This window comes from Pan troglodytes, chromosome 7 (genome assembly GCF_028858775.2).
Source record: "Pan troglodytes isolate AG18354 chromosome 7, NHGRI_mPanTro3-v2.0_pri, whole genome shotgun sequence".
Lineage (NCBI taxonomy): Eukaryota > Metazoa > Chordata > Mammalia > Primates > Hominidae > Pan > Pan troglodytes.
Genome location: NC_072405.2, coordinates 47,996,170 through 48,022,808, shown reverse-complemented (window position 1 = coordinate 48,022,808; position 26,639 = coordinate 47,996,170). Strand labels below are relative to the sequence as shown.

At 33.0% G+C, this 26,639-nt stretch overlaps 1 protein-coding gene across 1 annotated transcript in view; it reads right to left on the bottom strand.

Annotated features, from left to right (window-relative positions):
• The window catches only part of ADAM18 (ADAM metallopeptidase domain 18), a 153,022-nt gene that overhangs the window by 8,212 nt on the left and 118,171 nt on the right, over nucleotides 1–26,639 (bottom strand). Inside the window, exons 18-19 of the mRNA XM_016959382.3 lie at nucleotides 22,883–22,997; nucleotides 5,915–6,074 (exon numbers count right to left, since the gene is read on the bottom strand). Of these exons, the coding sequence (XP_016814871.2) occupies nucleotides 5,915–6,074; nucleotides 22,883–22,997 (275 nt within the window). The remainder of the gene's footprint in view (nucleotides 1–5,914; nucleotides 6,075–22,882; nucleotides 22,998–26,639) is intronic.

Genomic DNA, 26,639 nt, shown 5'->3' with positions numbered 1-26,639 from the left:
GGACAACAAAAACATGACCAGCTTAAAGTGTGGGTCCCTGGATTTCCTCTCCTCTGTAAACTAAGGCCTCTCCCTTCATGTCTAACTTTCAGATATTGCCCATAAATAGAAACACAAATAAATCTATAAAAATATGAGACCATGTAATTAACAACAACTGTAAAAAGAAGAACCTTTCCACAAAGGAAAACTTAGGTCTGCTTTGACTTCAGGAATGATGTCTATGAAGCACTCAAAATTAAACTAATAACAATTCTTCAAAAACTCTTCCAAATAATAGGAGATGAAATACTACACAATGCATTCTTTGAGGAAACTATTACCCTATACAGAATAAGACAAAGATAATTATTACCAAACTATAGCAACACATAAAATAGATTGTACAAAGTGACCAACTGGTTTCATGATACACAGTTTCATGATTAAAACATTCAACAAATTAAGACCAGAAGAATATATCCTTATCATGACTAAGCGCACCTACAAAAAACCCACAGCTAACAACATACTTGAGGGTAACAGACAGAATGATCTTCTAAAATAAGAAAGACAAAGACATTTGCTATCACCACTCCTAGTCAACATTGTATGGAAATTGTAGCCAGAGCAATTAAACAATAGAAAGAAGTGGATCCAAAGAAGTCATCCAGATTGGAATGAGAGAGTTAAATGCTCTTTTTGTAAATGCCATGGTCTTGTATATAGAAAAATCATTTAAAAATTCTCTAAAAACCCATGAGAGCTAATATGTCACTTCATCAGTTTTGCAGGAAGATCAATATACACAAAATCACTTTTATTGCTATCCACTAGCAGTGAGCTTTTGGAACATAAAATAAAAAATTCAATTACAATTACATCAAAATAATAAAATAGTGATGATTAAATGTAATCAAAATTTAAGATTTTTACTCATAAAACTAAAAAAATTACTTTAAATAAACTAAAGAAGATTTAAATATATATAAGAAGGCACACCATGCTTATGGATCAGATGACTTAATGTTGTAAATATGGCAATTTTTACCAAATTAATCCACAGATTGAATGCAGTCGTTGTCAAAATTCCAAGTGGTTTTTAAATAGAAATTTACAAGTGAATCCTAAAATTTATATGGAAATTTAAGTGACCTAGAGTAGCCAAACCAAGTTAATTTTTTGAAAAAAAAAGTAAGCAAACTTGTCAAACCTTAAGCTAGATTGAATAAAAAGAGAGAAGACTCAAATAAATACAATTATAAATGAAAGAGGAGACATTACAACTGATACCACAGACAGGATCATAAGAGACTACTATGAACAGTTAGATGCCAACAAACTGGATACACTAAAAGAAATGAATAAATTCCTGGACACATACAACTCACCAAGCTAAATCACGAGGAAATAGAAAATCTGAACACACCAATAACAAGTAAAAAGATTGAATCAGGAGTAACAGTCTCCCATAAAAGAAAATCCTAGGACCTGATTGCTTCACAGCTGAATTCTACCAAACATCTAAAGAAAAACTAATATCATTTCTTTTCTAATAATTGAAGGGAAGGGAATATCTACAAATTCATTTTATAAGGTGAGCATTACCCTGATACCAAAGTCAGATAAATAAACTACATGAAAATAAAATTATAGGCCAATAACGCTGATAAATATAGATGCAAAAACACTCAACAAAATATCAGGGAAGCAAATTCAGCAACACATTAACAGGATCATACTCCATGATCAAGTGGGATTTATTTCCTGGATGCAAGGATGATTATACGTACACAAATTAGTAAATGTGATCAACCACACTAACAAAATGCATCACAAACACTTTATGATCATCTCCCTAGAGGCGGAAAAAGCATTTGGCCAAATTCAATGTTCTTTCATAGTAAAAACACTGAACAAGTTAGGTAGAGAATGCATATGCCTGTACATAATAAGGGCCATATACAGAAAGCACACAGCTGACATTATGCTCAATGGTGGAAAACTAAGGTCAGGATCAAGACAAGGATGCTGACTTTGGCCACTTCTCTTAAACATAGTATGGGAAATAGTAGCCAAAACAATTAGGCAAAAAGAAGGAAAGAAGAAAGAAAGAAGGAAGGAAAGAAAGAAAGGAAGAAAAGGAAGGAAGGAGGGGAGGAAGAAAGGAAGGAAGGAAGGGAGGAAGGAAGGAAGGGAGGAAGGAAGGAAGGAAGGAAGGAAGGAAAGGAGGGAGGGAGAGGGGAAGGAAAGGGAAGGAAGGGAGGGAAGGAAGGGAAGGAAGAAAGGAAAGAAAGGAAAAGGGGAAGGGAGGGAGGGAGGAAAATCAAAATTAGAAAGGAAGAATTAAAATTGACTGTTTGCAGATGACATTATCTTTTGTATAGAAACCCCTAAAGGCTAGACTAAAAAACTGTTAGAAATGATAAATCAATTTAGTAGAGTTGCAGGATACTAAATCAGCATTCAAAAATGAGTTGTGTTTCTATATACTAACAATGAACTATCTGAAAAAGAAATTAAAAAACCAATCCCATTCACAATAGCATCAGAAAGAGTAAAATACTTTGGTGTAAATTTAACCAATCTAGTAAAAAATTGGCACATAAAGCCCATAAAAATTAATGAAGACATTAAGATACACGTAAATAAATAAAAGGCATATACACTGTTCAAGGATTGAAAAAATTAAGATTGTTAAAATATCCATATTACCCAAAGGGATGTACAGTTTTATTGCAATATCTATCAAAATTTCTATGGCATTTTTCACGGGCATAGGAAAAAACTCTGACATTAAGAAGAAACCATAAAATATCTCAAAAAGCCAAAGCAATCTTAAGCAAAAAAAACAAAGCTGGAGGTATTACACCTCTTGATTTCAAATTACATTACAAAGCTATAGCAATCAAAATAGTAAAGCACTGGCATAAAAAAGATACATACATCAATGGGACAAAGTAGAGCACTGAACTACATCCTTGCATATATGGTCCACTAATTTTTGACAAGGAGAATAAAAATATACAATGGGGAAAGGACAGTCTCTTCAATAAATGGTGTTGATTAAACTGAATATTCACATGTAAAAATATGAAATTGGAACTTTATCATACATCACACACATAAATCAAATAAATATGGACAAAATACTTAAACGTAAGACCTGAAACTATAAAACTTCTAGCAGAAAATAGAGAGAAAGCTCCTTGCCATTGGTCTGGGCAATGATTTTATTGGGTATGTCACCAAAAGCACATGCGATAGAAGCAGAAATAAAGTGATTGCATTAAACTAAAAAGCTTTTGCATAGCAAAAGAAACAATCGATGAAATAAAAAGGCAGCCTATAGAATGAGACAAAGTATTTGCAAACTATATATCTGATAAAGGGTTTCATAATATCAAAAATATATATGGGTGGCCAGGCACCATGGCTCATGCCGGTAATCCCAGTACTTTGAGAGCCTGAGGCAGGAGGAACACTTGCGCTCAAGAGTTTAGACAAGCCTAGGCAACATACGGAGACACTGTCTCTACAAATTATATATATATACACACACACACACAAATATGTGTGTGTGTGTGTAGATCTCATAAAAGTGAATAGCAAGAAAGCAAATAACCTGATTTAAAAATTGTCAAAGAAGCTTAATAGACATTTCTTCAAGAATACATACAATTGAATAACAGGTATATCAAAAGGTACTTAACATCACCAATAATCAGGAAAACATAAATGAAGACCACTATGAGATACTACTTTCCATTTAGAATGGCTTACTTTACATCTTAGGTTAACACAGTTGTTATTGAAAAAAGGGAAAAGAGAGCAAGGTTGGTAAAGACATGAAGAAAAAGAAACTCTTCTACAATGTTGGTGGAAATGTAAATTGGTATAGCCATTATGGAAAACAGTATGACGGTTCTTCATAAATGAAAAATAGAACTACCATATGATGTGACAACCTCACTTCTGGGTATGAATTCAAAGGACTTGAAATCAGGACCTTGAAGAGATATCCGCACTTCCATGTTCATTGTAGCATTGTTCACAATAGCTATGATATGGAAACAACCTAAATGTCCATCATGGGTAAATAGATAAAGAAAATGTGCCAAATGTATGTAATGGAATATTACTCATCCTTAACAATGAAGAAAATTCTCTTATTTGTTATCTCATGAATAGATGTAGAGGACATTATGTCAAGTGAAATATGCCAGACAAAATTTGTGTGAAATATGTCAGACAAAAGTTGCATGATCTTAACTATATGTGGACTCAAAAATAATCAAATTCATAGAAGCAGAGAGTAGAACAGCGGTTGCCAAGAGATATGGGAGCAGAGAATGGGAAGGTGGTGGTTAAAGGGTACAAAGATTCAGTTATGCAAGATAAATTCTGGAGCTCTACTATACACCACAGTACCTATAGCTAACAATACTGTATTGTATACTTGATATTTGCTAAGAGGGTAGATCTATATCAAGTGTTCTTACCTTGGTAAAACAACAACAATAATAAAGAATTTGGGAGGAAACTTTGGGAGGTGATATATTTATGGCCTTGATGGTGATGATGGTTTAAAGGGGTATACTTATTTCCAAACTCATCAAGATGTATATATTAAGTATGTATACATATTTGTATATCAATTATACTTCCGTGAAGTGGTATAAAACTGATAGAATAACTAGACAAAAAATCAGCAAGGATATAGAAGACTTAAATGATACCATCAACCACCTTGACCTACCTGTATTCTATAGAACTCCCCACCCACGCAGTGGGTATTCACAATAGTAAATACACCTTCTATTCAAGTGTATTTGGAACAGTCTTCAGGACAGACTATATACTAGGCCATTAAAAATTCTCAAAAAATTTAAAAAGATTTTAAATTTACAATGATTGAAATCAAATGAAGTATATTTTGTGACCAGAGCTCAACTAAGTTGAAAATTAACAAGGCAAAAATCCTGAGAAATCTATAAATATTTGGGAATTAAACAATATACTTCTAACTAATGTATGAGTCCAAGGGAAGAATTCACAAGAAAAAAACAGAATATTTTGAACTGAATGGAAATGAAAATATATGCTATCAAAATGTATAGAATGCAGCTAAGCCTAAGGGAAAATTTACGGATTTAAATGCCTGTATCAGAAGAACAAAGATCTCAAAACAATCATGTAAGCATTGGCCTTACAATTACTAGAAAAAGAACTAGCCAATCCCCAAGCAAGGAAAAAAAAGTAGATAAGAAATATTAACCTGTAATTAATGAAATACAAAACTGAATAACACTAGCAAAAAATAATTATAACAAAAAGTTGGATCTTTTAAAATATCAGCAAAATTAACAAACCTTTAACGGGTCTGAACAAGAAAAAAAAGAAAATGCAAATAAAATTAGGAATAAAGTGCGATAATTCAATACTGACCCTACAGACATTAAAATGATTACAAGAAAATACTACGAATAACTTTGTGCAACAAATTATACAATTTTGAAGAAAGGGACATATTTTTGAAGTCACAAGCTTCCAAACATGACTTAATCAAGAACAGAAAATCTGAACGGATTACAAGAACAAAGATATTAAAATGGTAAGTAAAACCAACACCAATGTGTAATGAGATCTAACTAGAAGGGCACTTAAAAATTTACCAACTATATTCTTTTCTGACCTAGTAAGTCTTTGGTACAGCATAGCATACTCATCAGGAAAAGTTCTAGAACATTGAGAATTTTGGCTTGCCCCAATATAATAACAAATTATTGAAACACAAAATTATAAAGATACCACTTACATTAGATTTAAAATAGTATATTTAAGAATTAATATAACAAATGTTATATAAAATGCATGACACTGGTTAATGACTAGGATAATTTAACCTAATACATTAATTCTATATCATACTTACCGATTATACTCTGCATTCTCTCTGTTGCATGATTTCCTTATTTCATTTCTTTTAAAGATCACAGTGGTGAAAACTATGAAAAACGGCAGAAAAATGCAGAAACTCAGAATAAACCAGTTGTTCCAGTGTGTATTGTAGCCTTTTTCAGTATAAAAGTCACCTAGAAATGAATCATATCATAAATTAGTGGGGACTCAGTGGATATTTAAATAAATTTATATTTTTTCACCTTAATCATATACGTGTATACATAATGAAGTTTTAATGCATTGCAAACTACTAGGAAAAATAGAACATAAATACAAACTACAGTGCTATATTTTTCATAGATTTTCTGTTTATTTACACATATTTATTTAATATTAATCTGCTGTATACATGTTTAGAGTGCTGTTTGCTGCATTCAGCTTATTTGTAACATCAATACTTTACAAGTTAATACAGTAATCGGGATTAAGTTACAATTTTAAAAAATGTATACTTTGAGAAACCACCATCCCACTCGCCAAATCAGTTTTTTCCTTAGAGAAAACCATTTATAAATGACTCATTTCTCTCCATCTAGTGTTTATATTCTATGTATGTAAAAAAAATTCATACTTATACCTATACTTGTATCTGCATCTATATCTATATATCTATACATAACATGTGCATCTGTGTGCATGTGTGTATATCTTTCCACTCATTGACATTCTATAAGCATATTATTCCCTTTGTTTTTTTAATACTTAAAAAGTTGAGATATCACACAATTCTGAGAAGTATACAATATGTAAATATATTAGCAAAATCAGCAATGAGTTAACTAAATGAATATGCACATACCCACTCTCCACATCTCAAAAAGGATCCTGTTATAATTCCAAAGCACTGCAGGGCATTTCCTAATACTTTCTCCTCTCCAAACGTTACAATGATCATGGTTTGTTTAATATTATTTATTGAAATTTATTGATGTATACAACATAGTAACAAAAATGTGTGCCATAAAGTTGTACCGCTCAAAAGACATTTACATTGAACAAGACCATGTAACCAGCAACAGATCTAGGAAACATAACTCATAACTCCCCAACTTAGTTTACCAGACACTATCTTTCCCAAAGAAAATCACTAATTTTGCCTCTAAGAGCATGAATCTTATTTCCCTTTCATTTTGGCTTGCTGTTAATTTAGACACATTAACTATACTTGTATCTTTTCATGTTGTATACACTTTGAAAAATAGATTAAAGAGGTACAAGTGCAGTTTTGCCGCATGGATATATTGTGTAGTGGTGAAGTCTAGGCTTTTAGTGTACCTATCATCGGAATAGTGTACATTGTATTCAACAGGTAATTTTTCACCCTTCATATCTCTTTCACCTTCCAATGTTTTGGAGTCCCCAGTGTCTATTATTCCACTGTGAATGTCCATGTGTACCCATTGTTTAGCTCCCACTTATAAGTGAGCCAATGCAGTATTTGGCTTTCTGATTCTGAGTTATTTCACTTAGGTTAATGCCTCCAGTTCCATCCATGTTGCTGCAAAAGACATGGTTTTATTTTTTTATGGCTCAGTAGTATTCCATGATATATATATAAAGAAATATAAATATAAATATGTATTCATCAATGGACGACTGAATAAAAAACACATGGCATATATATATATATATACACACACACACACACACACACACACACACACGGTATAACCAACAAAGTAGGCAGACAACCTTATAGAATGAGAGAAGATATTTTATATATAAATAAATATATATGCACCATGTGTTCTTTATCCAGTCCTCCATTGATATATATATGATATCAATATATATTACATGATAAATATATATGTGTGTGCATATATATATATATATATAATGTGTTCTTTATCCAGTCCTCCATTGATGGACACTTAGGTTCATTCCATAACTTTGTTATTGTGACTAGTTCTGCAATGAACATATGATGTATAATGATTTCTCTTCTTTTGGGTAGCTAGCAAGTAGTAGGACTCCTGGATTGAGTGGTAGTTCTATTTTTAGTTCTTTAAGAAATCTTCATACTGTTTTCCGTAGTTATAGTACTAATGTACATTTCCACCAGCAGTATAAAAGTGTTCCCTTTTCTCCACATCCTCACCTACATCTGTTGTTTTATGACTTTTGAATACTAACCATTCTGATAACATAACTCATTGTAGTTTTAATTTGCATTTCTCTGATGATTGGTGATGCTGATCATTTCTTCATATGTTTTTTGGCCTCTTGGATGTCTTCTTTTGTAAAGTGTCTGTTCATGTCTTTTGCCATTTTTTTGATGGGGTTGTTTATATTTTTTCTTTTTGAGTTTTTTTAGTTCCTTATAGATTCTGGATAACAGTACTTTGTTGATATATAGTTTGCAAATATTTTCCCTCATTCTGTAGGTTGTCCGCTTACTTTGTTGATTATTAGTTTTTCTTTGCAGATGCTTTTTAGCTTAATTAAGAAGCCCCATTTGTCCATTTTTACTTTCGTTGCATTTGTTTTTGAGGTCTTTGAGTCATAAATTCTTTGCCTATACCAATATCCAGAAAAGGTTTTCAGAGGTTTTCTGTAAGAATTTTTATACTTTCAAGTCTTACATTTAAGTTGTTAATCTGTCTTGAGTTAATTTTTGTATATGTTGAAATACATAGATTTTTTCTTCTGCATGTGGCTATCCAACTTTTTCAGCACCATTTACTGAATAGGGTGAGTGTGGATCATTTTTGACAGACTTTAAATGTTATATAAATGGAATTATACTGCATGCACATTGTTTTCTGACTTTGTTCATTATTACTGACTTTGGAAATTCACAGATGTTGTTGCTTACAGTTGTAAAATGTTTATTCTAATTGATGCATACTATACCTTTGCATAGAAATAGCAGGTATTAATTTCTGATATTCTGACAGACATTTGGGTAGTTTGAAATTTGGGGTATTATGAATAGTCCTGCTGTGAATATTCTACAGCATGTCTTTTGGTCAACATTATGTTTGAAAATCAGATACATGCATACATGGGAAGTGTCAATGCTTGCATATTCCCATATTGAACATTAGTAAATATTTCCAGTGATTTTCCTAAGTGGTTGTATCCATTATATTCCTATTAGTAGTAAATGAGTGTCTTCGTTTTTGCTTATATTTGGTATTTTTCTTCTTTTCATAGTTATTCCTCGTATAAAATGAAATGCAAACACCACTGTACAGTTGGATGAAATCTCACAAATGTAAACCCCATGGGGCAAACATTTTAAATATTTTTTTGTTTTGATGTGTTAGTTTTTTTCATTTAATATAAAGTGTTTCTAATATTTTATTTGATAAAGAATGGGTTTAACTAGTGCCTGAGAGTTGGCAATAAAATAGTGTAAATTCTTTTATAAACTATTTTAATTTTGTTATTTTAACAGCTTTACTGAGAGATGATTGACATGAAATAAATGCCCACACTTTAAGTGCATAATTTGATAGGTTTTGTTATATGTGTACCGCCATGAAACCATAAAAATACAAACAATGCATATATCCATAATCCATACACATTTCCCAAGCCCATTGATCTTGCCACGTTGCTACTCCCCACACAGGCAGTCACTAATCTGGTCTGCATTCTTTCATTATAAATTAGCTTTCATTTTTTATACTTATATATAAATAGAACAAGACTGTATGTATTCTTTGTAGTCTAACATGTTTCATTTAGCATAAATGTTGAGATTCATCCATATTGGTGTATATAACAACAGTTTGTTTCTTTTTATTGTTTGATAGTATTCCACTGTATTGAGAGACTACACATTGTTTAGCCATCATCTGTTGATTTATATTTACATTGTTTCCAGATGTTATCTATTATAAAAATTGTTACTATATAGATTTTGACTTACATTTACATTGTTACCAGATTTTATCTATTACAAAAATTGTTACTATATACATTTATATGCAAGGCTTTGTATGGGCATCAGCATTCTATTCTACTGGGTAAATTGTATAATAGCTGATTTATGTGATTTGTATTTACCTCCTTAAGAATCTCTGAAACTATAAATTTTGTTTTAAACATCAGTGTTTTAAATATCAGTATATGGTTCCTACCCCCACATCTTGGCCAAAGTTAATGTGGTCAGCCCTTTTAAATGTAAACAATTTTTAAAGGAATGAGTAGCATCTATTTGTGATTTTAATTTGCATTTCTCCAATGACCTATGTTGTTGGGCATCTTTACATGTACTTATTTTGCTCCCCTTTTTTATAGAGTTGGCTTTTTAAATTAAGTTTCAAGGATTCACTATATATTCTGAATACAAATACTTTATCAGGTATATATTTTACAAATATTTGTTAAGGGGCAGTGGCTTGCCCTTTTATTCCCCTAACAGTAGCTTTTGAATAGCAAAAGTCCTAATTTTTTGATGTTGTCCAACTTATCACATTTTGGGGTCATATTTTTGGTGTCATATCTACAAAATCTGTGCTCAAAGTCACTGAGGATTTCTCTTATATTTTCTTCTAGAAGTTTTATATTTTGGTCTGTAATCAACGTTAAGTTAATTTTTGAACATGGTGTGAAATACAGCTCTAAGTTTATCTTTTTACATATAAATATATAATTATTCTAGCACAATTTGTTTAAAAAGCTAAACTTTATCCATTGTATTGCTTTGAACGTTTATTAGAAATCCATTTTCCATATATCTGTATGTCTATTTCTGGTTTCTTATTCTATTTTATTGACCTGTATGTCTGTGTTAATGACAGCACCACGCTGACTTGATAACTGTAGCTTTATAGTGAGTTTCAATATTGGGCAGTGTATTTCCTCCAACATTTTTTTTCTTCAAAGTCATTTTAACTATTCTAGGTCCTTTGAGTTTTACAATAAAGTTTACAATCAGCTTATCGCCTTCTGCAAAAGAGCCTGATGGATGATTTTGACAGAAATTTTCTTATATGGATAAACAAATTTAGAGAATTCTGCTCTTTTAACAATAGTCAATCTTTTGATCTATGAAAATTGCATGCCTCTCCATTTATTTAAATCTTCTTTAATTTATCTCAGTAATGACTTGGAGTTTCCAGTGCACAATCTCACATTTTCTGGCTAAATTTATTTGCAAGGGTTTTATTTTCTGATGCTATTTTGCGTGAAAATTTTTATTTTCTTTTGTTGTAGGAAGAGCACCTAACAAGAGATCTAGATTGTTAACAAAGTTTAAGTGTACTTATTGTTGACTATAGCTACAATGTTGTACAGCAGATCTCTAGAGCTTACTCGTCTTGCTTGACTGACACTTTATGCCCATTAATTTGTAATTTTCCACCCCATCCTACTACCACCCCGATAACCACCATTCTATTCTTTAATTATATGAATAGGATTATATTAGGTACTTCACGTATGTGGAATTGTAGAGCATTTGTCTTTCTCTGACAGCTTATTTCACTTAGCATCATGTACTCAAGACTTATTCATGTCACTGCATATTGCAGAATTTTCATTTAAAAGGCTGAATAGTCCTTCATTACATGTATGTGCCACACTTCCTTTATCCACACATTATTGACGGACATTTAGGTAGTTTCCACATCTTGAGTATTGTGAATACTGCTATGATGGATACAAAATTGTTAATTTTGAGATGCTAATTTTAATTTCTTTAAATATGTCTCCATTAGTGGGATGGCTGGATCATATGACAGTTCTATTTTCAATTTTTGAGGAACCTCCATACTGTTTTTCATTAACAACTGCACCATTTTATATCCTTACCAACAGTATGCAAGGGTCCCAAGTTCTTCACATCCTTTATTTGCTGAAAAATAATAGTCATCCTGACAGCTATGAGGTGATATCTCATCATGATTCTGATTTTTATTTCCTTGATGATTAGTGTTATTTGTATATTTTTTCACATACCTGTTGGTGGTTTGCGTGTTTTCTTGAAGCAATGTCTACTCAAATCAACCCATTTTTTAAACAAGTTATAAGGTATTTTGTTCTTGTTTTTACTATTAGGTCATAGGGATTTCTTATATATTCTTATATATTTTGGATATTAACTCTTTATCAGATATATGGTTTGCAAATATTTTCTCCCACTCAATAGGTTTCACTCTGTTGATTGTTTTCATTTGCTGTATGGAGTTTTATGGTTTGATATAGTCCCACAATTACATCATTGCCAAGATCAATATAATGAATCTTTTCTCTCATGTTTTCTTCTAGGAGTTTTACATATATAGGTCATGTTTTTCTTTAATTCATTTTGAGTCCATTTGTATGTATGGTGTAAGATAAGAATCCAACTCATCCTTTTGTAAAGACTTTCTCAAACATACCAAAATTAAGGGAATCCATCACCAATAGATTTACCTTACCAAAAAATTCTAGAGGGAGTTCTCCTGGTTGAAATGAAAAGATGCTAAACAGCAAAATGATAGGATAAAAAGTTATAAAACTAGTTGGCAAAGATAAATATAGAGACAAAAATAGAATACAGTGTTGCTGTAATGGTGATGAGTAAATCACTTTTAATTTTACTGTAAAAGTTAAAGGACAAAAGTATTAAAAATAACTATAACTAAAAATACATTAAAAGGTACACGATATGAATAGATGTGAATTGTGACAATAACACAGAGTGGAGGAGGGCGTAAATGCGTAGTTTTTTTATGTGATTGAGCTTAAATTGTGAATGGCTTAAAATGGACTCTATAACTATAAGATACTTTATATGAGCCACAAGTAGGTAATCACAAACACACACACACAACTATACAAATTTCACACACAAAAAAAGAGGAATCAAAGCAAATAAATACAAGATATTCCATGTAAATACATACATAAATAAAAATATTCCATGTAAATGCTAGCCAAAATGGAGCATGAGTGGTCAGACTTATGTCACACAAAATAGACTGTCAAAAAGTGTCACAATAGACAAAGTCTTTATGTTATGATAAAACAGTCAATGCACTAGAAAGGTATGACATCTGAGCACCCAACATCTGACCACATAAGTATATAAGGAAAACAGTGACTGAACTAAACGGAGAAATAGATATCAATACAATGATGGTAGGTGACTTCAATGTCACATGTTCAATAATATATAAAATATCCCAACAGAAGATCAATAAGAAAACAGAGAGTTTGAATCATACTAAACACCAAATGGACCTAACATACATACACGAAATATTCCACTCAACAGCAGCAAAATGCGTGTTGCTCTCAAGTTCACACAGCTCTTTCTCCAGGACAGATCAAATGTTATATCATAAAAATAAAAGTTAACAAATTTAAGAAGATTGAAATCAGAATAAGTATCTTCTCAGATCACAAGGGGATGAAAGTAGAAATCAATAGCAAAAGGAAAACTTGAAAATTTACAGTATGTAGGAATGAAACAAAACATTAGTGAACAATCTTTGTGTCAAAGAAGAAAACAAAATGGAAACAAATACCTCAAGACAAATGAATATGAATATGCAACTTGCCAAAAATTATGGGCTGCAGCAACAGCAGCACTAATAGGGAGGTTCATGGTGATTAACACTTGCATTTTAAAAAATGAGAGAGAAAGATTTCAAATAAACAACCTAACATTACCCTTCAAAGAACTAGAAAGAGAAAAATGAACTTTGCCCAAAATTAGCAGAAGAAAAAAAAATAGCAAGTATTAGAGCAGAAATAAATGAAATAGAAAACAGAAAAGCAAACAAACAAAAATCAGTGAAACTAAGAGGTGTTTTTAAAATGGCAAACAAAATTGATAAAACATTACTTAGAAAAAAGAGAGAGAAAAAATGCAAATAAATAAAATCAGGAATGAAAGGAGAGACATAAAATCTGAAAAATTATGAGAAATTGATGAGAGACATTGGTCTGTAGTTTCCCTTCCTCATAAAGTCTTCTGGTTTTGCTACTGGGGGTGATGCTGGCATTATCGAATGAGTTAGGAAGTCACACCCTTGCTTCTATTTCCTCAAAGGTATTGCAGAGAATTAGCATAATTTGTTACCTAAATGTTTGGTTTTATTCACCGGTGGCTATATCTGGGCCTCACAGCTTATTTAATGGAAGGTTTTTAATTATTGATTTAATTATTTTAGTATGTATAGGCCTATTAGAATTATCTGTTTCATCCTGTGTGAGTTTTGTTTTATTGTGTCGTTCAATGAATTGTTCTTTTATAAAGATTATACAATATTTGAGAATAGGGTTATTCGCAATATTTCTCTATTATCGCTTACATGTTCATTTGATCAGCAGTTAGCCTTCTTTCATTTTCATACTAATAAGTTATGTCTTTTTCCATTTTTCTTGGTATGGCCAGAGGTTTATCAATGTAATTGATGTTTTCAAAGAACCAGTCTTTCATCGATTTTCCTTTATTGATTTGCTTTTTTTTTCTATTTTATCAATTTTTACTGTATCGATTTTTCTTTTCTTTGTTTATTTTGGATTTACTTTAACCTTCTTTCCCTAGTTGGCTAAGATGAAAGCTTAAATTTCTGACTTTAGATATTATATACGCATTCCATGCTGTTCATTTTTCTATAAGTTTTGCATTTGATGGGTCCCACAAATTTTGATAGGTTGTATTTCATTTTTATTTAGTTCAAAATTATTTTAAAATTTCTCTTGAGACTACTTTAACCCGTGTGTTATTTGTGAGTTTGTTGCTTAATCTCCAAGTATTTTAGGGCTTTACAGTTCTCTTTTTGTTACTTATTTCTAGTTCAATTTCATTTTGGTCTCAGAACATACATAGTAGGGTTTCATTGCTTAGGCTTGTTAAGGTACATTGTAAGACAAAGAATTTGATCTACAATTGAGAATGTTCTGTGTGGTCTTGAGAATAATGTTTATTCTGCTCTCATTGTATGGAATATTCTCTAAATATAACTAGATCAAGTTGACTGATCATGGTATTAAGGTCAATTATATACAGTAAATTCTCACTTAACATTGTCTGTCTGCAAGTTCTTGGAAAATGCAACTTTAAGTGAAACAATACGAGCAGGTCCTCAAAGAAAAAATTGTTTTTTCAACAATGTTTCATTATAATATTGATGAGAAAAGATGGTTTCATTGTATGTCCTTTCATTTCAAGTCACAGTTTTGAAGAACTTGATGGAATTAAGTGAGGATTTACTATACTTACTGATTTTCTACATGTTGATGTGTCAATTACTAAGAGAAGGGAGTTAGACTAGTCAACTCTTATAGCGGATTTTTCTATTTGTCCTAGAAGTTCTATCAGATTTTGCCTCATTTATTTTGATACTGGTGTTACACACACACAAAGATCTTTCTCCAACTTTTTACTTTTAATTTACCTGTGTCTTTACATTTAAAGTGTGTTTCTTGTAGACAACAGAGTTTGGTCTTGTTTATTAAATTTCTTCTAATATACTCTGATAGTCTCTGTCTTTTTTTATTGTTATTATACTTTGAGTTCTAGGGTACATGTGCACAACGTGCAGGTTTGATACATAGGTATACATGTGCCACGTTGGTTTGCTGTACCCATCAACTCATCATTTACATTAGGTATTTCTCCTAATGCTATCCCTCACCCAGTCCCCCATCTCCCGACAGGCCCTGGTGTGTGATGTTCCCTGCCCTGTGTCCAGGTGATCTCATTGTTCAATTCCCACCTATGAGTGAGAACATGCGGTGCTTGGTTGTCTGTCCTGTGATAGTTTGCTCAGAATGATGGTTTCCAGCTTCATCCATGTCCCTGCAAAGGACATGAACTCATCCTTTTTTATGGCTGCATAGTATTCCATGGTATACATGTGCCACAGTTTCTTAATCCAGTCTGTCATTGATGGACATTTGGGTTGGTTCCAAGTCTTTGCTATTGTGAATAGTGCTGCAATAAACATATGTGTGCATGTGTCTTTATAGTAGCATGATTTATAATCCTTTGGGTATATACCCAGTAATGGGATGGCTGGGTCAAATGGTAATTCTAGATCTAGATCCTTGAGGAATCACCACACTGTCTTCCACAATGGTTGAACTAATTTACACTCCCACCAACAGTGTATTTCTCCACATCCTCTATTTCTCCACATTATATCCAACTATTTCTCCACATCCTCTCCAGCATCTGTTGTTTCCTGACTTTTTAATGATTGCCATTCTAACTGGTGTGAGATGATATCTCATTGTGGTTTTGATTTGCATTTCTCTGATGGCCAGTGATGATGAGCATTTTTTCATGTGTCTGTTGGCTGCATAGATGTCTTCTTTTGAGAAGTGTCTGTTCATATCTTTTGCCCACTTTTTGATGGGGTTGTTTGTTTTTTTCTTGTAAATTTGTTTGTGTTCTTTGTAGATTCTGGATATTAGCACTTGTCAGAAGGGCAGACTGCAAAAATTTCCTCCCATTCTGTAGGTTCACTCGGATGGTAGTTTCTTTTGCCATGCAGAAGCTCTTTAGTTTAATTAGATCCAATTTGACAATTTTGGCTTTTGTTGCCATTGCTTTTGGTGTTTTAGTCATGAAGTCCTTGCCCATGCCTATGTCCTGAATGGTATTGCCTAGGTTTTCTTCTAGGGTTTTTGTGGTTTTAGGTCTAACATTTAGGTATTTAATCCATTTTGAATTAATCTTTGTGTAAGGTGTAAGGAAAGGATCCAGTTTCAGCTTTCTACATGTGACTAGCCAGTTTTCCTAGCACCGTTTATTAAATAGTGAATCCTTTCCCCATTTCTTGTTTTTGTCAGGTTTGTCAAAGATCAGATGGTTGTAGATGTGTGGTGTTATTTCTGAGGTTTCTGTTGTGTTCCATTGGTCTATATATCTGTTTTGGTACCAGTACCATGCTCTTTTGGTTACTGTAACCTTGTAGTATGGTTTGAAGTCAGGTAGCATGATACCTCCAGCTTTGTTCATTTTGCTTAGGATTGTCTTGGCAATGTGTGCTCTTTTTTGGTTCCATATGAAATTTAAAGTAGTTTTTTTCCAATTCTGTCAAGAAACTCTTGGTAGCTTGATGGGGATGGCATTGAATCTATAAATTACTTTGGGCAGTATGGCCATTTTCATGATACTGATTCTTCCTATCCATGAGCATGGACTGTTCTTCCATTTCTTTGTATCCTCTTTTATTTTATTGAGCAGTGGTTTGTAGTTCTCCTTGAAGATGCCCTTTCCATCCCTTGTAAGTTGGATTCCTAGGTATTTTATTCTCTTTGAAGCAATTGTGAATGGGAGTTCACCATGATTTGGCTCTCTGTTTGTCTGTTATTGTATAGGAATGCTTGTGATTTTTGCACATTGATTTTGTATCCTGAGACTTTGCTGAAATTGCTTATCAGCTTAAGGCGATTTTTGGCTGAAGACGATGGGGTTTTCTAAATATACAATCATGTCATCTGCAAACAGGGACAATTTGACTTCCTCTTTCCATAATTGAATACCCTTTATTTCTTTATCTTGCCTGATTGCCCTGGCCAGAACTTCCAACACTATGTTGAATAGGAGTGGTGAGAGAGGGCATCCTTATCTTGTGCCAGTTCTCAAAGGGAACGCTTCCAGTTTTTGCCCATTCAGTATGATATTGGCTGTGGATTTGTCATAAATAGCTCTTATTATTTTGAGATACGTTTCATCAGTACCTAGTTTATTGAGAGTTTTTAGCATGAAGGGCTGTTGAATTTTATCGAAGGCCTTTTCTGTATCTATTGAGATAATCGTGGTTTTTGTCATTGGTTCTGTTTATGGGATGGATATTGACATTGAACGTGATTATTGATATATTTGAATTAATATCTATTGTTTTATTGTTTTGGCCCTTGCTATTTATTGCCCTTGTTTTTCTTATCTTTTATCTTCCACTGTTTTTTTTTGGGGGGGGGGCCTTCTCTGATTTTAATTGACCATTTTATATTATTCCATGTTATACTTCATTTTTAATATTTTTTAGTGCTTGCCCCAGTGTTCAGTGCCCTGAATTTGTCCTGTTTGCAGTTCATTAAGCTTCTTGGATTTTTATATTTATGATTTTCATAAAATTTTAAAAGTTTTGGGGCATTATGTCTTCAAATAGTCCTTCTCTCTCTTTCTTTCATTATTCTCTCCATATGGTACTCACAAAATGAGAATGTTGTTCCACTTGGTAGTGGTCTTCAGGTCTCTTGGGCCCTGATCAAATCTCTCCATTCTTTTTGCTTTCTGGTCCTCAGATTCAACCATTTCAATTGTTCTGCCTATAAGTTTACTGCTTCTTTTTTCTCTCTGCCCAAATTCACTTTTAAACCCTTGTAGTGAATTTTTAATTTTAGTTATTGTACTATTCAGCTCTAGAATTTGTTCAGTTCCATTTAGTAATTTCTATCTCTATTGATATTCTCATTTTGTCCATACCTGTTTTTCTTGATTTTCTTTAGTTCTTTGTCCATGTTTTCCTTTAGGTGTTTGAGTACATTTTAAAGCCTTTGTAAGTCTGATTTTTGAGCTTCCTCAAGGATGATTTCTGTCAATTAATTTTGTTCCCATGAATAGGTCATGCTTTCCTTTTCCTTTTTAAGCCTTGTGAATTTTCATTGTTGTTGAAAATTGGCTATTTGACTGTTATAACAAGGAAACTCTGATTATCTCCTCATCTACCTTACTCAAGGTTTGCCAGTTTCTTGATTTTTGAAGACTTAATTAGTTCATTTGTTTAGTGACTTACCAGGCTATTTTTGCAAAGACTGTATTTTTTGGCTTTGTAGTCACTGAAGTCTGATTCCCAGAGTTTTTGTTCAGGTAATGTTTTGACAGTGACTTTTTGGAAAACAGGAGATAATTTTTAACACTAATAATAAGTACATAGCCAAAAAAAAAAAGGAAACAAACACAAACAAAATAACTCTTCTATTCAGTGCAGGCTGAGTTTGTGCTGGAGCACTACTTTTACACTGAGCCAGACTTTCGCTGAGCCTAGGAATTAGCCTCAGGTGACAGCTCATTATCTTCTTTGATATTTTCTAGCATGAATCTTGCAATAATCATGCATATGGCATTCTAAATTTTCCATATATCCACGTAATTTTGAATTTCCTTGTTAAATTCCTAGTTATTTTCTAGTCTGTCACTTGTTCTAAACATATTTGTTATATCAGCCTAGCAGGATAGTTAGTCCTCCATGTTCTCCTGACAACATAACTGCCAGTGTAATCAACAATACTCCAACAAATATAGTAATTCCCTTTTTCCTCCCACCCCACCCTGAAGCAGCAAACCTAATGGCTTTCAAATATAGCTTCCTCCTAGTTGAACTACCATGTTGACGAAGTTGGGTCAGGCTTGTCTAAGGTAAGAAATCAGTCTAGGGTAAATATATTTATGTTGCCTGAGATTCACTTAGCTTCTTGGATACAAGAACTGACTCTCTTCAACTTGTTGAGAAAATTTGGGGTCATTATTTTTTCAAATGTCTTTTCTGTACATTCTCTCTTTCTCATTTTTTATCTGAATTACCCATTAAATATATACAAGAAAAATATATATTGCCTTAGAAACATGTAACTCATTCATCTATTTTTCCTTTCTCAAATGTCAGAATTGTTTACTTTTTGACAAATACCTCATACAATTTTCTAGAATTATTCTGTCACAGCCAAAAAGGAAGTCTTTATTGCTGTTCCTTTCAATCTCCTTTTTCAGAGATTAATAATCTCAGAGATGTTTCTGAAACACCGTTGCTTACAGAAGTTATCTCCAGTGTTTTTATCTCTTCTCACTCTACACAATTGTATCATCCCATGAGTTACTTTGATTAGCTAAACAACCTATAAACTAAGTATGACCATTCCCTGATACCCTTAACGACACCAGCATCAAACACACAGTGATATTGTCACATTAATTTTCCGACAGATAACTAAACTTCTGTCTATCCAAACTTAAACACATTATTTTCATGCTCTGTTCTTTCTCTGATATTTTCATGCAAATTTTTATAACTGTGCATACATAAAACACATTGATCATCATGCCTTTATTCATTGTTATTCACAAAAATTGATATTATGTAGCAACTTATTTTTCCTTTTATTATTTACTTTGGGACCTTAAAATTAAAGCTACTGCTTTCCAGCAATTTTCATTCATTAAGACTCACATCACCAAACCTATTTACCACATTGCTGCCTGGGTGGACTTTATAAAATGTGAATCTCAATTTTATTGCCTCACCAGACACTCAATAACATGTCTGTGGAGGGAATGTATGAATGAATGAATAATTGAATCAATAAGTAGCCTATGATATTGACAGAGACAGGAGGCAGAGAAATTTTAGGCAGAAAAGGGCAGGTCCCCAACTAAGGCTGAACCTCAAGCTGAAAAGCCTGAGACTGCGGCCCGAAGTGAGAACTAATATCCCTGTTTTCTCACTTGAATGTTGCCTTTTCCTAAACCACCCATGGTCTTATTCCACCCCCATCCTGTGCCTATAAAGACCCCAGACTCAGCTGGCAGAGAGGAGAAGCAGCTGGACGTCAGGGACTATGGCTTGACATTGAAGAGAAGTGGCTTGATTTCAGAAGGACAGCTTGATGGCATAACTTCAGAGAAGAATCTGGCCGGAGATGGCTGGACTTCAAGGGAAGATTACCTTCCCACCCCATCCCCTTTTCGGCTCCCCTTCCCACTGAGAGCCACTTTCATCAGCAATAAAATCCCCTGCATTTACCATACTTCAATTTGCTCACATGACTTCATTTTTCCTGGACACTGGACAAGAGCTCGGGAGCCATGAGTGCAGATGCAAAAGGCTGTCACACTGGCTCTTTGCCCTCGCTGGCAGAGAGCAACCACCTCACATGAAAAGGCAGAGGGCCCACTGAGCTGTTCACAGTTGTTAGCAGATGGCAGAGCTAAAGGAGCACTGTAACATGCCCTCTGGAGCTTCAAGGGTCACTGGAACCTCTCCAGATGCGGCCGCAGGGCCCGCACTGAGTTTGCTTCTGCCAATGCTCAAAAGCGCTCACCTGGGCCCCTGCACCCACTCGCCTGTGTTCTCCCTCCTTCAAGGGTTGGAACACAGCAGGTCCCAGTGAGTGGAGTTTGCCACTGCTGGCACTGAAGCAGCCAGCTGGTTCCAGTGCTCATGCACTCCAGTTCCCACCTCATTCACTCACACGCTCCCTCCTACAAAGAGGTGAGAACTGCAGGTTGTGCAAATGAGGCACCCCTGTCGCAGGTCCCAAGAAGGGGTCAGGGAAATATCCTGCTTCAATATTGCCTTCATTTATAGAAACAAATAAAGCATAAATGTTATGCCATCACTCAAAATGTGATTGATTTACTATTATTTCTTTAAAAAATGCATTTATATTTTGCCATGTTTTTCCAGAGTTCATTGAGAATAAATACTGTATGGTACAGTTTTTTTTTAACAGCCTACAGAGTTTGTAATAATATGGAATGAAAATCATTTGTGTAGTTTTTTATTATTCTATATGTGAATTTTAAAAATTTTGTTGAATGACATTTGTTGAAACTTATTAGTACTGTGTTCTAACTTATTTGAGTTAATTGAAGCTGAATATCTCTGAGAATATCTGATTATAAATATTGTGTAAGATTACAGTAGTCACTCCCGCTTATCTACAGTTTTGGTTGCACAGTAACAACCATGGGCAACCACTGTCTGAAAATATTACATGAAAAATTCCAGAAATCAATAATTCGTAAGTTTTAAACTGCATGCTGTTCTGGGTAGCATGATGAAATCTCCCATCATTCCTTTCTGTCTCACCCAGGACCTGAATCATTCCCAAGTCCAACGAATACATGCTGTATATGCTACCTGTCCACTAGTCACTTTGCCATCTTGGTTATCAGGTTGACTGTTATGTCGTTACAGTGCTTTGTTCAAATCACTCTTATTTTACTTCATAATGATCCCAAAGGGCAAGATTAGTGACGCCATCAATTTGTATATGCCAAAGAGAAGCCAAAAATTCTTTCCTTAAGGAAAAGGGTGAATACTCTTGACTTCGTAAGGAAAATATATTAATACATACATATTCCAAATATATGTAAGAAAAAATGTATATGTATACTTACAAATGTATGTGTATATTTATAAATATTTTAATATTTAAATAAACATGTATGTTTATATTTACAAATGTCATTTGACAAAATATACATACAAAATATACATACATACATATTTTCCTTAATAAGGAAACTATTCATTGCTAAGATCTATGGTTAAAACAAATCTTCAGTCCATAAAATTGTAAAGAAGGAGAAAGGAATCTGTACCAGTTTTGCTGATGTATCTCAAACTACAAAAGTTAAGACTGCAGTAGTGCATGATAAATGCTTAGTTAAGACAGAAAAGACATTAAATGTTTAAGTAGAAGACATGAACAGAAAATGTGTTCTGATTAACAGCAACGTGTTGCACCAGAAGACATTTGAACCTGTAGAAATACTTCAGCATGGAATTCCCTGAAATGAGTGAGCCATTTATTGCAAGTAAGAGATGGTTACACAGATTCAGGAATAGGTTTGGACTGAAAAACAGAAAAATTGCTGGAGAGGCTGTGTCTCCTGATGAAAAATCAACTGCCACAGTCTTCTGGAAGAAGACCAGTAGAACCTACAGCAATGAAAGTGCAAAGGAGGCGCCATGGCATAAAACATGGAAGGACAGTTAATCATTGCTGTTACTGAGCCTGATTAATGAATTAATCTTTATCATAGATATGTACATGTAGGAAAAAGCATAGTACATTTAGAGCTGGCACTATCTACAGTTTCAGGCATCCACTGAGGGTTTTAGAATGTATCCCCCACAAATAAGGAGGGACTACTGCAATGTAGATGAAGCTACCTTTCAAGATAACTTAGATTTGTTTAATTAGCTTTATATAAAACAACCTTCTATTTTGCTTTAGAAAACAAATTTCCACTTACCAGATTTCTGAAAATTTCCATCATCAATACTACCCCCTGGGGAACCAAACTGGAATTTACAATCTGGAGGTTTATGTCCAGGGAAGCATTGACAATTACCAAAATTATTACATATCTGAAACAGAAAAATACAGAAACAGTTTGAGGAGTCATCTTAGTCTTTGTATCTGATATAAGGTCTTTGTATCTGATATAAATACCTAAATTTCATAGAATAATTATTTTTTCTTAAGATTATTATGACTATATAATATGAGAAATAGGTTAGAAAAAGTCGTAAAAATTTTGACAACATAATGGCCAGGTGGCAAAATACCTACATGAAAGTTTATTTCTGGTCTCTATACATTGAACATTAATGTCTTCTTCAATTGTCTTTAAAAAATAAGATTTAATAAAGTTGTAGTCTACATATTCAGAGAGGTTAAATTTTTTAAATGACTGTTATCTTATTTAGTAATTTGGAAACATTTGTTGTCACTATTTGGACATTTTCTATTCATCCACTTCAATGTCTATACAAAGTATTGTGATAAAATAAACATCAATTGATTGGCCACTTTAATTCCTTATCCTAGCCCCTTTTCAACATTTGACATTATTGGTCAATAATGTGCATTTTATTTTTAAGTAATTATATTTTCCATAATAAAATAACATACATGCAAAGCAAATATTATAAATCAACAATCAAATACAACTTTATGATAAGCTTCCATTGCTAGAAGTTAACATTTGACAATGTTTCTGTATTATTCATGTGTTTGTATTAATATTTCTACAGTTTAGTATTTTCATTTTAAAATAAAACAATTAAGTACATATTTTGTAAATTTCAAATAATAAAAGTGTATAGAACTGAAATTCCTCAACCACTATTTAAGTCCCATTTCCAACTGCTAAAGATGTTGTGTTTCATTCATATATATCAAATGCATTTATAAATACACGTACTCACATCCACAAACACACATACACATTAATAGATTTTTACCAAATAATATCCATAACAATATACCATGAACTTCTTCTCATACCTGTATGTATAAAGACATCACAGGCACATTTTAAAAATTAGACTCATAATATTCAGTAGTGTAACTATTCCCTGTAATTTTCCTATAGATATTGTGTCCCTTCCATTTATACTCATTTTGCTAAATTGTTTATATAGTATATTGAAATTGATTACCTCTTTTCTACATATCAAAAGAGATTTCAATAAAGTGAGTTTGAATTATAGCCCTGAATTCCATGAAGTAGTATTCTATTTTATATATCCATGTTTTTGTTGTTGAATATTTAGTGCACAGTATTTTAATATTAGAATCAGAATATCACTTATGCATTTTTTTAGATGGGGTCTTGCTTTTTTGCCCAGGCTGGTCTTGAACTCCTGGGCTCAAGTAATCCTCCTGCATCAGCTTCTCAAATTGCTAGGATTACAGGCGTGATCTGGCCTTATGCATCTTTTTAACTTATTCCACAACTGTAATCCTCTTCTGAATTAATTTACATTTATTTAAATACCTGAAGACAACAAAGGACCTCATTATTTTATTTTGCTAACTTTAAAAGAAACAGCCAGAGCAAAGCAACTTTAACAAAAAATGAAGGGAAATGTGATATTTTGGAGAATACGTAAAAAAAACAAGCACAAACCTGGCAATAATTCTAAGAACACACACATACAAAAGATAACCTTAAAATATTCTGTACAGTGTAAAGAGACTAAATATAGCATCAGACTCTTCCCTGATAAGACTAAAAGCAACAGTATAGTAGAACAGAGTTTCAAAGTTTGAAGGTAAACCAAAATATGATAATTCTTAAACAACAAAAGTGTCATTTATATGGAAGACCATCATTTTTGCATTTTGATATCAATATCTCTGAATGCATTTTTCTCACATATATATTTTTCTCTATATTTTGACAAAGTGTTATTCCAGTTCCCCACCCCTCCAATGAAAGTACAAGGACATGATAGAACATTTGATCTAGGATAGCAAATCTAAATATATTATACTTTTAACTGTAACATAATTTAAAAAACAGAATTAACATAATGCATATAATCCCTTACAATATCAGGAACTTCAAGTCCAAAATTTCCAAAAAACCACAAATGTTAGAGGTTTAAGGTAAAGGGTAGGTACAAGTGCAAAAATGGTCACTCCTTAACTGCACGTGCAAGGAGAAATAGGTTTTATTTAAGCTGGGCATAGAAATAGACAAATAAGGAAAAATAAACAAATGTTTAAATTCCCAGGTAACTGGGTCCCCCCAGCCAAAACAAAGTCACATTATAGAATTTACTTTGTATTAGGGCAAGTCATGGCAAGATAAAACATTAAAAATGATTTATAAAAAATTTAAAAATATGTTGAATTTTATCAAAAGCCTTTTCTGCATCTTTTGAGATAATTGTGACTTTTTTGTCTTTAGTTCTGTTTATGTGATCAATCACATCTATTGATTTCCATATGTTGAACCAATCTTGCATCCTGGAGATGAAGACTATTTGATTGTGGCGCACAATCTTTTTTGATGTGCTTCTTAATTCGGTTGGCCAGTATTTTGTTGAGGATTTTTGCATCTATGTTCATGCAAGATATAGGCCTAAAATTTTAATTTTTTGTTGTGTGTCTGCCAGATTTTGGTATCAGGATGATACTGTCCTCATAGAATGAATTAGGGAGGGGTTCCTTTCCAATTTTATGGAATAGTTTCAGTAGTAATGGTACTAGCTCATCTTTGTACCTCAGGTAGAATTCACCTGTGAATCTATCATCCTGGGCTTTTTATGGTTGGTAGGCTATTTATTACTGCCCCAATTTCAGAGCTTGTTATTGGTCTGTTCAATGATTCAATTTCTTCTTTGTTCATTCTTGGGAGAGTGTATGTGTCCAGGAATTTATCCATTTCTTCTAGATTTTCTAGTTTATGTGCATAGAGGTGTTTATAATATTCTCTGATGGTTGTTTGTATTTCTGTGCAGTCAGTAGTAATATCCCCTTTATCATTTCTGATTGTGTGTATTTGAATATTCTCTTTTTTCTTCTTGGTTAGTATAGCTAGTGGTCTATTTATCTTATAATTTTTTTCAAAAAATAAACTCCTGAATTGGTTAATCTTTTGAATGTTTTTGTGTGTGTCTCAATTTCCTTCAGAAAAGACTTCTGATAAAATTCAACATCCCTTCAAGTTAAAAACTCTCAATAAACTAGCTATTGAAGGAACATACCTCAAAACAATAAGAGCCATGTATGACAAAACCACAGCTAACATCATAATCAATGGGCAAAAGCTGGAAGCATTTCCCCTTAAAAACTGACATGAGCTAAGATGCCATCTCTCACCACTCCTATTTAACATAATATTTAAAGTTCTGGGCAGGGCAATCAGGCAAGACAAAGAAATAAAGGCATTAAAATAGAAAGAGAGGAAGTTAAATTATTCCACTTTGTGGATGACATGATCCTATATCTAAAAATAACCTCATTGTCTCAGCCTCAAAGCTTCTTAAGCTGATAAGCAACTTTAGCAAAATCTCAGGATACAAAATCAATGTACAAAAATTGCTAGCATTCTGATACACCAACAACAGTCAACTGGAGAGCCAAATCGCTAATGAAGTCCCATTCACAATTGCCACAAAAAGAATAAAATACCTAGGAATACAGCTAACTAGGCAGGTGAAAGGTCTCTACAAGAACTACAAAACATTGCTCAAAGAAATCACAGATGACACAAA